Source organism: Boeremia exigua, assembly GCF_020726555.1.
Source record: "Boeremia exigua strain MPI-SDFR-AT-0100 chromosome Unknown C7974scaffold_2, whole genome shotgun sequence".
NCBI classification, from domain to species: domain Eukaryota; kingdom Fungi; phylum Ascomycota; class Dothideomycetes; order Pleosporales; family Didymellaceae; genus Boeremia; species Boeremia exigua.
The window spans coordinates 2364170-2379076 of NW_025763519.1; the positions used below are offsets into that span (position 1 = coordinate 2364170).

The following is a 14907-nucleotide window of genomic DNA, read 5'->3' on the forward strand; positions in this document are numbered from 1 at the left end:
CGTCGCCCTTCAGGCACCCAATTTATAATCGCGCTAGCGGCACCCCAAAAAGCTTAGTTCACACCTTCCTTCAGCTTTCATAATTTCAGAAGCCTTAGATTTCAGCCTGATCCATCAAATGTGCATTTCGCAGATGCATATACTAATGCACAACTAGCAAAGAATGGCAAACCTCGCAATCCCGCCCCCACATATGTACTCAGGCCGGAACGCTTTCCTTTTCGGTCAAGGTCTTTGTGGGGCTGAGAGGCTGACCTTGGTCACCAACAGTCTGTATCAAAGCTGGGAACACTACCAGTTCGCCAAGATGATTGGCGAAATCGAAGCGAAAGGAGCCAGGCTGAGCAAACAACACAAAGGCAAAGTTGGCAGAGCGCGCCAGGATCATGTCCAGATTCTTGCGGCGTTGACCATTGTCGACACCGCCTTTGACAAATGGCGCCAGGATCGATTCGAGCACAGCGACTGTGTCTTGCGAGCTCTGTGCTTGACCGGAATCCTGGCCTTGTCTGCCATATCGTTGCTGCAACAAGGCTCCCGTGATGGTCTTCCATTTACTGAAAAGGATTGCGTGGGCTATTCCAGAAAGATCAGCTGGTAAACGATCTCCAAATAGAGGAAAACTTACAGTTGCTGTTGTTGTTTGCTGCCATAGATGATGAAAGAGCAGCTGCTTCATCCGGTAGTAAGCTGGGATACCGGTCGCCGGTGCATCTTGTAAGAATCACTGCTGCTACGATCGAGCGCAGAGCACCGTCTCTCTTAGTTGGATCAGAGAGCAGGTTCGTAAGCACACCAACGCTCGACCCTGTTATGGCCGCGACGTCTCGAACAACCGCCTCATTGACGTCGGCAGAAGATGTTGGTCCAGAGTGATAGTAGGTCCGCACATGATTCTTAATGTTGTCCCGAATCTTGGAAAGATCACCAGTGATGGCATCGTCTTCCACCGGCTGTGGAAGCAGGTCATCGATGCTGCCCACGGCTGTAGCAACCACTGTTGCTCCTTTCTCAGGTCCTACATTACGTTCGGCGTATGCAGCGTGTGGTCGAGAGCTGCTCGTGACTTGGCGCCTCTTCTGGCGACGCAGCAAGAAGAAGAAGACGATTCCGGCGAGGATGACTCCAGCTAGAAGCATCCCAACGGCGACACCAGCCACTGCTCCTCCCGCTAGTCCCTTGCTCCCATTCGATGGCTGTGGGTTTGGGGCCCCTGAACCTGGGACGGGTACCGCCGAAGTGACTGATGCTGTTTGCTGCGTTGTCGCCGGAGTCTGAATGTTGTTTGTGTCTGCTATGCTCGCAGCATTTGTTGTGGCACCACTAACAGCCGGGGTGGAAGGTGCCTCGGTAGAAGTAGTAGCAAGTGCAGTCGCTGATGTGGGCACACTCGACGAAGAAGACGCTGGACAGGATACGGTGTTGGTTGTTGGCGCTGCACCTACGTTCGGCACGATAACTTGTTGACAAGATGGAGAAGTAGCTGGATCCACCACGGCAAGTGTGATGTAGGCTGTTGTGGCCGCCATAATAGATTCGCTGCGTGTATCCTTACGATGTAGGGAAAACGCAGAAAGGCCGGAGGGGTGTGAAATGTCACCCTTAGATCTTATAATTATCGAGTAGAGGGCTTAGTTACAAAGTAAGCATCAAACTATGCCGGGATTGCGCTCCTTCGTACACGTTGGTCTGAGCGCCTCTTGTCTAGAACTGGGTCAAATCGACAACTGGACGCCACGTTTGAGCACAACAGCCCTCAATAGCAATGACCAGGATCACTAGAGCATTGTGCAAGGAATGGTCGGGGTTCAGCTGTGGAGACAGCCTTGTGTGGCTGCTTATCTGAATCCTTCAGCCCACCCTCCGTTCCAAACTTGCGTGCTACACTAGCGAGAAACGCGCATTAGCAGCCTCTACTCGAGCTTCAGCCCCCAAATTTCGAACAACGAACCGCGAAGGCGGCTGGAGCCGTCTCGGCTATACTTATTCAATACGGCGCGCATTGATCTTAGACATCGCCACCATGTGGGGGAAAGAGTGTCAGTCGTCGTCCCCATAACAAACCCCCTTTGCCAAGTGTTCAGCCTTGCTGCACCCAGATTGCCATCGATAATATCCAGAGCCTTGTCACCTTTGCACTTTAGTCTCAGCCGTACTCTTCCTCGATCCCAGGCTTCACACGAAAGTTAGACTCCACCCCTCAACAGCCCCATCGAACGGAAGTCAAATCTTTGCAACGATGGATCAACCAGATCTTGTGATATCTGTGGATTTCGGCATGACCTGTATGCTCTCTTTCAAAAAGTGAGACCTTCTGTTGACAACAAATAAGGTACCGGTGTTGCTTATTGCAACATGTCAACAGGCTCCGACACAGTGAGACACATTCAAAGATGGCCAGGAAGAACACAGGCAAACGAGAACAAAGTAGGGCAGAAACTATGGGCTCTATTTCCCTTTACTCAAGCATTCAACAGGTCCCTACCCTTCTTGTATACCCGCACAACTCAGACACCCCTTCATCGTGGGGCTTTCTCGCAGAAACAGCGCAAGAAGTGAGCGGTTCTGGACATGAAAGCCGCGAATGGTTCAAGATCATGCTAGACGAAGATCTGCTAGAACAGATGCGGAAGAAATCCAGCGATCCGTCCAAGGTTCCGCGCATCCACGAGGTGGAGAAATGGTACGCTTTTGACGAAATACAATGCGATCACATCTGACGAGTCATTGATATAGGTACACTGATTACTTCCAATACCTTTACCGAACGATCGAGGCTCGATTAAAGGGCGAACTAGCCAGCACATGGGAGAACGCCAAGATTGAATACATCTTCTCTGTCCCTACCACATGGCGTCCGCTACCAACCGTGGAGAGATTCCGAAAAATCATCGCCGCCGCCGGCTTTGGCTCATGTCCGAACCACACAGCCACCGTTGGCTTAACAGAGGCTGAGGCCGCGGCAGTGCACACAGCGCGAAACATGCCTGGAATTTTCAAAGAGAACGAGGTGCTCTTCGTCTGCGACGTTGGAGGCGGCACCACTGATCTCTCCGTCTTTCGTGTGAAAAACACAATCGGTGGATCATTGAACCTGGAGCAGTTGGATGTAGTGTTTGGTGCTGCTATTGGCGCTGCACAGCTTGACACCCTCTTCGAAAACGCGGCTCTTGAACGACTTGAACTCGCCGATCGCACCATTCCGACAGGTCTCTCCGATCTCCATAGTGCGGCATGGGAGATGCGAATCAGTAAAGAATACCAAAATGCAAAGTGCGACTATGGCTCTGAAGAGTCACTGGCAGATACCGACACATTCGCCGTACGAGTGCCCAAGCTGGACCCGAGCTACACGAATGAACAGTTTGAGATCAGCAACGGGGACATGTATTTCCAGAGAGACGATCTTAAGGGCATCTTCGATATTCAAATTTCTAAGCTATTTGAGATGATGGACAAACAGCTCGTCCGTCTGCAGCAGAAACAACCAAACGAACAAGTCGCACATCTCGTCCTCTCCGGTGGCCTCGGCAACTCGCCATACGTCCAATCCTGTTTGAGATCGAAGTATGCCTTTGGGAACTCGGTACACGCCAATGCTCAAAACATACAGATACGGGTCGCGCCTGACCCGCAGCTTGTTGTCTGCAAGGGCAACGTCGCAGACCGTGTCGCAAAGCTGAAGAGTGGCAAAGCAGTTCTGGGTTGGCGCTGCTGCCGTGCTTCTTACGGGACAAAGTGCAAGATGCTGTACAGCGCAAGCAATAAAGATCACATTGGCCAGAAGACTGAGATTGATGTGCTTGATGGCAAAGCGTATGTCGTGGACTGTGTTGACTGGTTTATCAAGAAGGTAAATGATTTCTTCATATACAATATCCAGCGCTAACAGCCGTAGGGTGAGGCAGTCTCAAGTGACTCCCCTATCGTTCGTGACTTCAGTCGCAAATGTTCGCCGGCAACATCATCAGTTCCCAATCCTCCACGCATCTTTCCTACGGATGTGATCTGTTCCGAGGCAGAAGCAGAGCTACTCCCCTACACAATGAACTCCAGTAAGTCAGTCCCACCCTTTCAAAACTTCCCTGTGCTGACCCATCCAGCTTGCCGTTCAATATGCAAAGTCGAATCCGACTTCGCCACCATCCCACTCTCCCAATTCAAACTGAAAAACCGACACTGGTGGAACAGCGGCAAGAAATACCACCGCATCAACTTCGTCATCAAGGTGAACCTCGGACCCGCGGATCTGTCCTTCGAGCTCTGGCACAACGGCGTCAAGCTCAGCAAAGACAACACCATCAAGGTCGAGTGGCAGGCTGCGGCTCCCCCGGACCCTGCTCAGCAGCCTGTGGACAGCGACTTCCCCATGAACAGCCTGCCGGCGGCAACTAACAGGGGGCCGGTTGTCACAAGAAAGTCGATACAGCATCTGGGGAATTTGAACGGGTATGGGGCGGCGCCTCAGGGAGGATATCAGGGCTATAATAATGATTTGGGTAATAAGATGGTGGTTAGTGCGAGTGTGACACCTGCACAGCAGAATGGACAGAAGGTTTGGTAGGCAGAATAGTCTGTTTATACGGAATAATGCTACCTATTCAAGTCGCTGTACCTCCAACACTGTGGATTTCGTCTTTGACGTCCCCTGTACTTGTGCCACGTATCGTTTGGTCTTCCTTCTCCCCTCCCACCGCCTTTCCATCAGCGATCTTCCTCACAATCTCAACAACCTCGTTCGGCCTCGTCAGGTTGGGACAGTGGCCTGTATCGATAGAAACCGTCTGCACTTGCACACCCTCCTTTTCCATTCCTCCAACAAATGACTTCTGATAATCCAGCGGCACCGTCATATCAGCGGTCAGATAGATATACGACACTGGCGCATCGCGCCACGCCGCACGCGCGGCTGTGATCGGCTGGTACATGCAATGGGCGTTCCACCTCTCAAACGTCTTCACATACTCATCCTTCTCTTCCTCAGAAACGTCCCCGTCGGCGCCAATCACAAGCAATTTCGGGTCGCGGTGGACACAAGACTTGTCGTCAGCAACGTCGAAAGCCAGCGGCATAAGCTCTTCGTGGCCAAATGCGCGCACAGTGTCGACCATGCTCTTGCCCTCTGCGACTGCAGTCGCACTCATGTAGACCAGGTGCGAGACACCGCCGGCGAGACCCTGTTTGGATCTTGAAGAGACGCTGAGCCCGGAGAGCGCGTTGGTGCCCACTTGGCCGCCGTACGAGTGCATTAAGACCACGAACTCGTGGCCGTCTGTGGCGAGGTTTTCTGCATATGAACGAATAATAGCGGTGTCGCTCTCCAAGTCGCCGCTTGGTGGCCTTGCATCACTGGTTGATCCTAGAGCAGGAATATGGACTTTGAAGCCAGATGATGACAGAGCTTTGGTCAGCTTCGTGTAGCTTTGCGGCGTGTGCCAGCCGCCAGAGATGAAGAGAATGGCTTTCTGCACGTCAGCCATTGATTTGGTGGTTGTGTAAGAATGTATGGATCAGTAAGCGTTGAAATAAGGGTACTTCGACTTCTTATACCAAATGGCGGGGTTGTCAGCACTATGCAGAATAGAGAAGACAGAAGTCAGCGCAGTTGCTCTTATCTGCCAATTGCTCTCATGAGTGCTCATATTATTTCGCTTTGATTTGTTCGACGTATAGTAAAAGCAACAAGATCGAAATAGTCGCGAGCGGGTGCAGTGACGTCACATGTGCTGTTTCTTCCACGTCCACCATTAGCCGCGCTTGCCGCGAGGAATAGCCGAATCACTCAAATGCGCCTCCCAAGCGACCTTACAGTAACGAATGCGATTTACAGTACCGCTCAGTCAAGCGTTTCTAACGCATGTTTGACGAAGATTGGACCATAGGACTCGTGCAATTAACAGTCCAGCACGCCGCATGCCCCTGATCGGCATGACGAAAAGATGCTTTCGTCTTTCAGAAGTAGTGCAGATATGAAAGTCTTAGCGAGGTAGCAAAGAATTCGGTGGAAGCAAGTAGCACAACGAGTGCACGGTTTCGGAAGGTGTACCCGGCATCTTCGTTGTGGAATAGTGCGCTGGCAGTGACATCCCATTCAGATGGACTTGAAGCCAATTCCCTTCCTTAAAGTACTGCTCTTCGCTGACGTAGGTGAGCAGCGGGATTCCGGAGAAAGCTGGATGCCGCGCCTTCGGAACTCGTGAAAAACATCCCCAGCCGAGTGCCTCGGGACTATCTCTTTCGGGTGGCTTGTAGTTTGACATACTAACCCAGATTCCGGAAGACTTGGCAGGTCATCGCTTAGTCGTAGAAGCGGTTAGAAAAGATCCACTAATTGTAATTACTCGAGAGACGCGCACTGTGAAATGAACCTCGGTCCCGTAACTTCTACGACATACATCGGTCAATGCGAAGATGTCGATCTTTAATGAGCTCGCCGCTCAATACTACCAATGGTGTTAGTGAACAACCAATTACCTAGCTTCTGACAGCACGACCACGGGGAGACAGCAATGGCAATTAGTGACTAATCCCCATAAGACTTGAATTGCCGCACGGTAAGAGCAACATGTAATTTTACCTTTGAAGGTCTCGTTACCAACGAAGGTGACATGTGCACTGGCCAGGGAGTGGGATGGTCAGAATGAAGCCCGACATCTACCCGGAGTAGGAGGACTTCTCGAGACTAAATCCTTGGGCGTTGGTATTCACAGATCCAGCTCTATCCGCCGTAGCCGCCCCGCTGTCTGGGAGCCCACAGCATCGGTCGCTCCCGGAGAATGCAAGGGGTTGAAATTGCTAGAACGCGACGGCCTTCCTTATTAGGAATCGGTACTAGATGAAGCGTCGTGTCCATGCTCATTACAGTGTATTTGCATAGGAGTCGGCTACGCCTAGTCAGATACAGCACTGTGCGATTGATCTAACCCGGATCTGTGGCACAAGATGATGTGGATGCCATAATGCGTGACTGTGCATATGCTTGATGCCAGTGGAGATTCCTGGGGTTGGAAACAGTAATGGCTGCATGAAATTCCTCGAAGACTGTTCACACGGTGAGAATGATGTGCATCTGCAGCGATTCTGTACCCAGATCGGTGAAGATTGGAGTCAAAATTCGCCTCACATCTGCGCATGGCTTTCACCGATGGCATGCGAGATGTAGACGCTCCACCGATATTGTCTACCGCAGGGAAACAGTCAAGGCATTCCACTAACGTGAGGCAGAAACACGGCCAGGGCCTAGACAGTACTGCAGGAGGTATATGGGAACCTCGGATAGGTTGTGGCAATGTTGCAGCAAATAAGGCGCCTAGAAGCCAGCGAACCACTCGCCAGAAACACTGGCTGCCTTGAGCCGCAGTCGGTGCACATGACTGCATTCCAATCTGGACCTGTACAGATGCATGACATGCGAATGGCGAATCAGGAGCCAACTTGGGACTGGATGACAAAGCCACCAAGCTGCCTAATCTTCAAAACAAGCATGGTCGGCAAGGCGAAGCAAACGAAGCCGGGCCGAGTAGTGGAAGAAGCAGCGTATTTGTTGCCATCGAGGCGAACAACGGCGGGCAATGTGGAAATAATCGTGAAGCCGTTTACACCACGGTGCTGCGCCGAATCGCCGAGCGTTCGCGTCCAAAGTGGTTCACCGGCAGTTGCGGAGTTCCGTGTAGTGCGTATTCGGCGCAAGATCGGGGTTGACGGTGCTGCAGGTGCTGCGTCTTGCGTAGGTGTGAACGGTAAAGATGAGCTACGCTCACCGACGTGGTTGTGTAGTTGCGAGAGAGGCGTGTAAGAAGAATGTGTGTAAAGAGCGGTGTTGCTCATGGGCACTAGTATGCACCAGTGCGGATCCAGCCTAGTAGATGACGTATCAAACGGCCGACGCATGTACAGGCATGCACCATATTGGGCATACTAGTACCAGTAGCTGGTGACTCAATCTTGCGGCAGATGCACAAGATCCATAGAGGATCACGAGATAAGAGCTACGACCTCACGGTGGAGCACAGAAAATGAGGTTAAGGTGACTGAGCACCAGGCTTGACTAATTGTGGAAGGAGTAAGCTGCGTTGCTGCAGGATTGTTACAAAATGATCGAAGCGAATTGTTGATAGTAGGAAATCCGTCCCAATGCAGCGCCGATTTAGCGAACGCCCGTGACCAAGTTTGTCATGCGCCGCCATGCTGATCGTACATGCTGCCAAGTGTAGCTGTCGAGTGCGTCAATGTGACCCTTTGTCCACCTCGATGCGAAATCCATCCGTTGTGCCCAAATGACTCCCAAACTCCCAGATAATGCGTGTATGTAATGAAGTCCCGATGATGAGTTGTATCCAAGACGCTGCCCACCGTCGCAGCAAGAGGCCGGCTCGAAGAAGTGGATGGTGTTCCAGCTGGCACAGTCAACGGTGACTGGCAGGTTGGGGTTCGTAGGAGTGTAACTCGCACGTATAGTGAGCGCGATCCGTGTCGTACGTTCACCGCAGCTGGAACACTGGATACAGTTCGCCATCACATCCAGGCGATGAGTGACTGTGTTGCAGTCCGTACATGGTACCAGACCGATGGCCGCTGTGTCTATCGCAGGCGTATCCTACGAGAACAGTCTTCTCTTGTATGGTGTGGCCGCGCTGTCCGTGTGCAGCACACGGATCAATGGAGTGCTTGTGGTAGAGGCATCGACACACAGAGTAGCGCTCGACAACTTGGTAGCACATTGTGGTGTGATGGTTTGACAGCTGGAAGGCGGGGAGTGCTGAAAAGAAGCAACAACGAATCGCTGGTGCTATAAAGAATACAACAAGAAATGGTGAGCACGATGGAGAGACAACCCCATGAGTCGCGAGCAATGAGCATATATACTACAGACGTCAAGAACAGAGGAGAGAGGACAGACGTAGGTGGGTGGGTCATACACAGAAGGCATACTCAAGCTTCTGCAGGTCCGTAAGGCAACGGTAGTCCACTAGTGGAACGGGTGCATAGTCAGCACCGGGTGCTGCTAAGATGGGATTGTCGAGCGGAACTAGCACAGCCTTAAAGTCAGTTACTAGATGTACGGGCGATTTGGTAGGGCTCAGGTCTGGAGCAGGGGTATGGTGGCTTCCGTGCTTAGAGGCTCTTCAGCCAGCCCAAGCTCCCTATTGGACCGCGCGCTAGGTCATATAATCCGCTACGATTCTTCCAAGGGTAGAGTCCAGTAATCAGCGACACCTGAAGCGCATATGGCCATGTGCCTGGACGTGGGCGAATGGCGGTACTCGCCCCCGTGTACCGGGCTGTGGCATGGGGCTGAATGATTTGGTGATCAGAAGCCCCTTATTCACAGCGGAGATACGCGGACCTCTGTCTTCGGCACCGCGCGTTGTCATGAGGGCGTGAGCAGAGGTCTGACAGTGAAGCCGCCAAATCGGACCTCAGCCACATTCATAGGGATGGCGACTCATGGTGGGAGCGACCGTTGGGGCCGACGTGGAGCTTCTCGTGATTGATGGGCCGTGCCGGCGCAGATACTGTGGCGGATATCGCGCGCCATTGCCAAACAACGGAGCTGAGGGCGGAAAACATTCACGGAAGGAGCCGAGATCGGTTGTATGACGAACGTTTGTACATGTCGTCTGCTGAAGTTCGTGCGTGACGGGTCGCTTACTTGGCCCCTTCAGGACAACTGCCGCGTTATAATTGGCAACAACGACTCACGGCACGTCACCAATGTCTTTCTACTGATTGCAGATTCCAGCACCTACGCTGGAAACAACACTAAAACCGCCGACCACACTAGACAGTTCAAGACCGTTCTGTGATCGCAGGTCACTTGACCCGTCGCCGCGCATGCGCAGGGTTGCTGTGCTCCCAAGCTGCGTCCACGCGGTTCACGGGAACAGGGGTTGTCTGCGCCTGCATTTCAACGCATGGATCTGGGCAGACCGACAGATGTCTGTCACTGAGCGCCGCCGACCGGAGTACTCCACTATTGGCGCACAGTTAACTGGTCTTAGAATACCCAGTAAACACACCGCTAGCCATCGTTCACCCGGCCCACTGGCGTCCATTGACACCGCGGATTGCGCCTGGCCCACTGACCCCAGATCGGTAACGTTCACCTGTCAGGGTGGTGTGGGTGGGCACTGCAGGCCACAAAGCCGGCCGCTTGCCCACGCAGCTGCGAGCTTATGGTGGCTGGCAGACTCCTGCAGCCCTATGCAATGCATTTTCCCGACTTGCCATCCACGTGGCAGTGGCATACATCGATCAAGGCGTTGTGAACGCTCTCGTCGGTAAACAGCGCCTTCATGATGTCGCTTCTCTCCGCAAGACTAGATGGCTCGGTGCTAGAGCTCACCATCAGCATAGCACTAAAACGCCATAGTAGCTGCAACTCGGCCCCCAACAGCAATTTGTCGTGACGAGGCGTAGATCTGCACCGTACCCGCCCAGTCAGATCTATTTGTGCACAACCGATCGCCTGCATCTTACAACACCCCGTTTCAACCGCGAGAACGCATATTGCGGTGTGCCATACCGCTCTTCCTTTCGCACCCCTCTGGACTGCATACTCGAGTACGGTCTGTGGGCGCTGCAGATTGACACTTCAACGTGCAGCAGGCCAATTGATGCACCGCGCTCAAATCGAGTTCACCGGTGCCGAAACGGGAATCATGCATGCGCAGCAAAAGAGCATCGCGCGTGAAACGTCCCATCATCCGATGCAGAGCAGACGGCTTCCGGGTTCGTTGAACCACGTGAGCCGTTGTACAGTCACGGCAGTTGTATCTGTGCAGTAGGTTGATTTGGTCCACGAGTTCAGACGCATTCAGGATGTGCCAGATAGAGATTCCCAGAAGCAGAGACATACGCGTCAGCATGTCTGCGGAGAGATAACCGTTAGACGTGTCATCAAGGCTCGCACGCGATCACCTGATCTCGAACAGCAGACCACGACACACTTGACAGTGGTAACTAGCCAGCCACAGCCACAGCAGAAACGTGCAGACGCAGAGCCACCGACCGACCATCGCCAACCCACAGACCCGAGGGTGGTGCCCTAAATCTACAATGAATCCACACAGCAGGACCGCCCCACACGTATGCCCCAAACCACCAACACCAGAATAACAGTACATTAGCCCACAGATTCAAGTCCCAACCCCAGACCCAAGTTCCAATCCCAATCCCACAAGCCAAGTATCACACCCCAAACCCACAAACCACGACGCCCCGACATCTGCGCCGCCCCAAACCACCACGCAAACCTTGATCCGCAAAGTCACAGTATATACCACCCACCCAGCACCGCACCGCACCGCACACTTCCCACACCCAACCCACCCCTCCCCAGCACAACCCCCGCCCTCCGTCTCTACCGTACCTAAACTCCCCCCGCCACCAGCACATCCGCCTTCCCCAGACACGCAGACAAGCTGAGCACTCCAGACGCACACTCAGCGGATGGTAGTCCATTCGACTACACTGCGGTACGGGGTCCTCGCTACAGGGTCCTCGCTGCACTCCGCGCGTCTCATCCTGTAATCCCGCGATCTCAGCGCTACGCCCAACACCCGGAATATTAGGAGCAGGATGCGTGTGTGCAGCGTGGCGTGGCATATCTCGTCTCGTCTCGTCTCGTCGTGTGCTGGGATATGGTTTCGTGTGGATGCGGGAGGGTGGGTTTGAGGATGTGCAGGGGAGGGGGGTGTCAGGAATTCAAGAAGTCAGGATGCAAGGAGATTTCAGGACGCGAGGATGTGCAGGCGGGGGGCGGAGGAGGGTAGGGGTCGGGAGGAAGCAAATACGTGGGCGGTGTGGGGAACGGAGATAGACTTAGCGAGTTGCTCAACAGGTGGATGGACTCGGTGGAACAGGTGGATGTGGCAGTAGAATGCAATTCATTTCTTCGTTATCCGATTATCCGATTAATCTGCTATCTGCTATCTGCACAAACGTAGATCCGCGAGTAGTGACTAGTGAAAAGGGGGTATGGGTATGTACAAACGCTGCGCTCGTGCTATGGTAGGCAGGCGCTGAGAAGGGAAGGGGAGGGCGGTATGTGAGGGGGGGTGAGGGAGGGAGGGAGGGGGAGATGGAGATGTAGAGGGGCCTTGGAGGCGAGGGGGGGTGTGGGGGGTAGAGAATGGGCTGAGTAGGGAGAAGACAAGGACAACAGTGGCGATATAGACAGTGCCAGCGAACCACCCAGACGGTGCTTCCGCCCGCGGCATGGCGCGGGATCAAAGAGCCATGCCCCGCCTAGAAAGCACCAGGGATGTTCTTGGCCGGCGAGTCGGGGCGCGTGGGAACGACCTCCTTCTCAGCGTCGACCACAACCTGCTTCTCGGCGTCCATCACAACCTCCTTCTCGCTGTCCACCGCCTTCTTCTCCTCCTTCTCGCCCTTCGGCGACAACCGCGCCGCCACATGCGCCAACCCCGCGCCCTCCACGCTGTCCAGACTACTCGCGCTGCTCCCCCGGCGCTCCAGACTGGGCGTGCTCCTCAGACTCTTCTCGGTCCGCTCAGACGACATCCTCTCAGACGACATCCTCTCGGGCGACGTTCGCTCAGGCGACGTCTCGCCCCCGCTCGCCGCGCTCGCCGCGGAGTTCCTGTTCCTGCTATTCCGGAACGGGTTGCGCGGGGGCAGCATGGGCGCGACGGGCTTCGCGACCTGGACGATGCGGGCGCGGTTGATGTGCTGCGGGGCGGGGGTGGTGTGGACTTCGTGGATGACGATGGGTTCTTCGTCGGAGTCGGAGTCGGAGTCGCAGTCCGAGGTCGGGGAGAGGGGCGCGGCGGTGGTGGTTATGACGGGCGGAGGGGTGGATGGTTTCTCGGGCGTTTGAAGTGGGCTGCCGAGGGCGGGCGCGGTGCGCTCGGGTGAGATAGGCTCGGCCGCGATGGTGCGCAGGGGTGTGGCTTCCTGGACGCTTGTCTCGGGGATGTCGGCGAGGGGGGGAGAGGGCGTGCGCATGTCGGTTGGGCGCGGGGAGGTGCGTGGCGGCAGCGGCGGGCCAGGTGTCTTGAAAGGAGGCGTAATGGGCGTGGTTTTCTTCTTTTCCTTTTCCTTGTCCGTTTCTTTTTCCTCGTCCAAATCCGTCTGCGTGCTCGAGTCGGCGTAGCTGGTCTGTGTGCTCGAGTCGGCGTAGTTGCTGCGCGGCCGCGAGCCGCCCAGGACGCTGCTCAGTGTGCTGCTGCGCCAGCTGGAGCGCCTGCTGGGCGCCAGACTCGCAGCGATGCTGGATCGGTCCGTGCTCTTTCTGAAGGTCGAGTAGATGGGGCTCGTGGGGCTGGGTTTGAACTCGAACTGCTCGCTCGTGGCGGGCTCGTGTGTGCCAGCCTCGCGGATCTCGAGCCCGGCTGACTGCAGCGCGAGCAGGCCGAAGGGGTCTGGGTCATGCTCGGCGGGTATGCCGAATGTCGGGTCCTCTGCTGATGTGGGCGCTGTTACCTCGAAGTCGGCCGGCGACGCTTCGTCTGGGATGAGCGACTCATCGACGTCCGTGTCGCCCTGTGCGGACTTGAGTGTCTCCATGAGGCGCTTGATCTCGTACGGCGGATGGCGGGCCTTGCCGGCTAGGATGTCCTTGACGCCGATGCGCTCGCCGTAGAAGCGCTCGTTCTCGTCGGTGCGCTCGATGACGATGGTGCCGTCCAGCTGCAGGCCGGCGTAGAAGCCGCGCGACTTGATGTATGTGAACAGCGGCGACTGGCGCTTGTGGACCTCGGTGTCGATGATGCCGCCGACACCGGCAGGCCCCGCGACTGCGCTGATTTCTCCGCCCAGGGTGCAGCGCACGGATTGGAACGCCTGCAGGGCCTTGTCCGAGTTTATGACGATGACGCAGTCGTAGATGTCAACGCCAACGAGGAAGCCCACGCCGACGGTGTGCATCATGATGCCCGACGGCGGCGACCAGGTGCCGTCATCCTTGCGAGCGACCAGCACACCCGCGCCGCCGCTGCCCGAGACCCACAGGCCGGTGCGCATGGTGGTGAAGATGCACAAGCCCTTTGCGTTCTTGATCACGGTCGAAGGGATCTTCTTGAGCACTTTCTGCTTCGCTTTGGGGCCCTGGGGCCCGGTGGGGCGGTCCTCTTCCTGGTAGAAGCCATCCTCTGTATGCGGTCAGCGCTGGTTGCAGACAGTCGTGCAAAACCTACTGCAGAAGCTCTTCAGGATGCGCGCGGCCTTGTCGGACTCGATGTCGAGCGTGGTCGGCCAGAAGGCCTCGGAGCCGACCTTGTTGGAGAGGCGATTGACAGGCGCGCCGAGCTTGTCGACCCAGGTGTAGACCTTGTCGAAGCCCGCCTTGCCGCCGGTCTTCGTTTTGGACCACATGGAAACGGCGGGCGGCTGGCGGGGGAGCGTCGCGTAGCGCAGTGTCTCAGCAGATAGCCGGTCGGGGATTAAACATTACAGCATCAGGCATTGGGTGCAGCGTCGCACAGAGGAACAATAGCAAGCCAGTGCAGAGCTGAAGACAGAGTGACGGCGGGAGCTGGCGGCGGGCGCCGTAGGACAGAGGCTGCGTCAGGCTGTTGACGTAGGCCGGAGGGCGCGGGACGATTAGTTAGCAAGTCAGCGTGCAGGTGGCAGACGAGCAGGCTGCGAGGGCTAGCACCCGGCCGAGGGCTGCCGGGTACCTTAATATGCTCCGCGAACAGGAACCACCAGGGCAGTCCTTGCGGTGCTGGGCATGCGCGCGAGGCGTCGAGAATGCTTCATTTCCGCTTTCGTTCAGACCGGGGCTGCGCGCACTCGGGGGAGTGGGGCCCTGCTGCTCGAGGCTCGACGAGGTGCGCGGCCAGCCTGAGACGCGCAGGGCTAAGGACACGGCCGCACGCAAGGAGCTGGAGGGACAAGCCACCGACCGCAAGGAGCCGGACGACAAGCCACCGCACGTGTGCC

At 55.5% G+C, this 14907-nt stretch overlaps 6 protein-coding genes across 6 annotated transcripts; 1 reads left to right on the forward strand and 5 right to left on the reverse strand.

Moving 5' to 3' along the window:
- Nucleotide 1: 1 nt before the first annotated feature.
- Nucleotides 2–1785, reverse strand: C7974DRAFT_111807 (uncharacterized protein). The gene is made up of 2 exons (XM_046134996.1): nt 629–1785; nt 2–576 (listed from the first exon to the last, which is right to left on the reverse strand). Exons 1-2 carry the CDS (start codon nt 1527–1529, stop codon nt 200–202), a joined length of 1278 nt encoding a protein of 425 aa, XP_046001844.1. The 5' UTR covers nt 1530–1785; the 3' UTR covers nt 2–199.
- A 104-nt stretch (nt 1786–1889) lies between these two features.
- On the forward strand, nt 1890–4564 carry C7974DRAFT_351810 (uncharacterized protein; the record flags this gene model as incomplete). Its single annotated transcript, XM_046139493.1, has 6 exons — nt 1890–2285; nt 2333–2427; nt 2478–2683; nt 2737–3853; nt 3899–4055; nt 4104–4564. Exons 1-6 carry the CDS (start codon nt 2240–2242, stop codon nt 4562–4564), a joined length of 2082 nt encoding a protein of 693 aa, XP_046001845.1. The 5' UTR covers nt 1890–2239.
- On the reverse strand, nt 4517–5675 carry C7974DRAFT_111830 (Alpha/beta hydrolase fold-1). Its single transcript, XM_046134997.1, has one exon. The coding sequence runs from the start codon at nt 5478–5480 to the stop codon at nt 4602–4604; it is 879 nt and encodes a 292-aa protein (XP_046001846.1). The 5' UTR covers nt 5481–5675; the 3' UTR covers nt 4517–4601.
- A 1747-nt stretch (nt 5676–7422) lies between these two features.
- Nucleotides 7423–8720, reverse strand: C7974DRAFT_372717 (uncharacterized protein; the record flags this gene model as incomplete). The annotated part of the gene is made up of 3 exons (XM_046140075.1): nt 7423–7917; nt 8198–8497; nt 8691–8720. 3 exons carry the CDS (start codon nt 8718–8720, stop codon nt 7423–7425), a joined length of 825 nt encoding a protein of 274 aa, XP_046001847.1.
- Nucleotides 8721–10431: 1711 nt separating this feature from the next.
- On the reverse strand, nt 10432–11029 carry C7974DRAFT_111858 (uncharacterized protein). Its single transcript, XM_046134998.1, has one exon. The coding sequence runs from the start codon at nt 10866–10868 to the stop codon at nt 10491–10493; it is 378 nt and encodes a 125-aa protein (XP_046001848.1). The 5' UTR covers nt 10869–11029; the 3' UTR covers nt 10432–10490.
- Nucleotides 11030–11869: 840 nt separating this feature from the next.
- C7974DRAFT_386274 (uncharacterized protein) lies at nt 11870–14834 on the reverse strand. Its single transcript, XM_046141047.1, has 2 exons — nt 14160–14834; nt 11870–14114 (listed from the first exon to the last, which is right to left on the reverse strand). The coding sequence occupies exons 1-2, from the start codon at nt 14335–14337 to the stop codon at nt 12250–12252; spliced, it is 2043 nt and encodes a 680-aa protein (XP_046001849.1). The 5' UTR covers nt 14338–14834; the 3' UTR covers nt 11870–12249.
- Nucleotides 14835–14907: the final 73 nt, after the last annotated feature.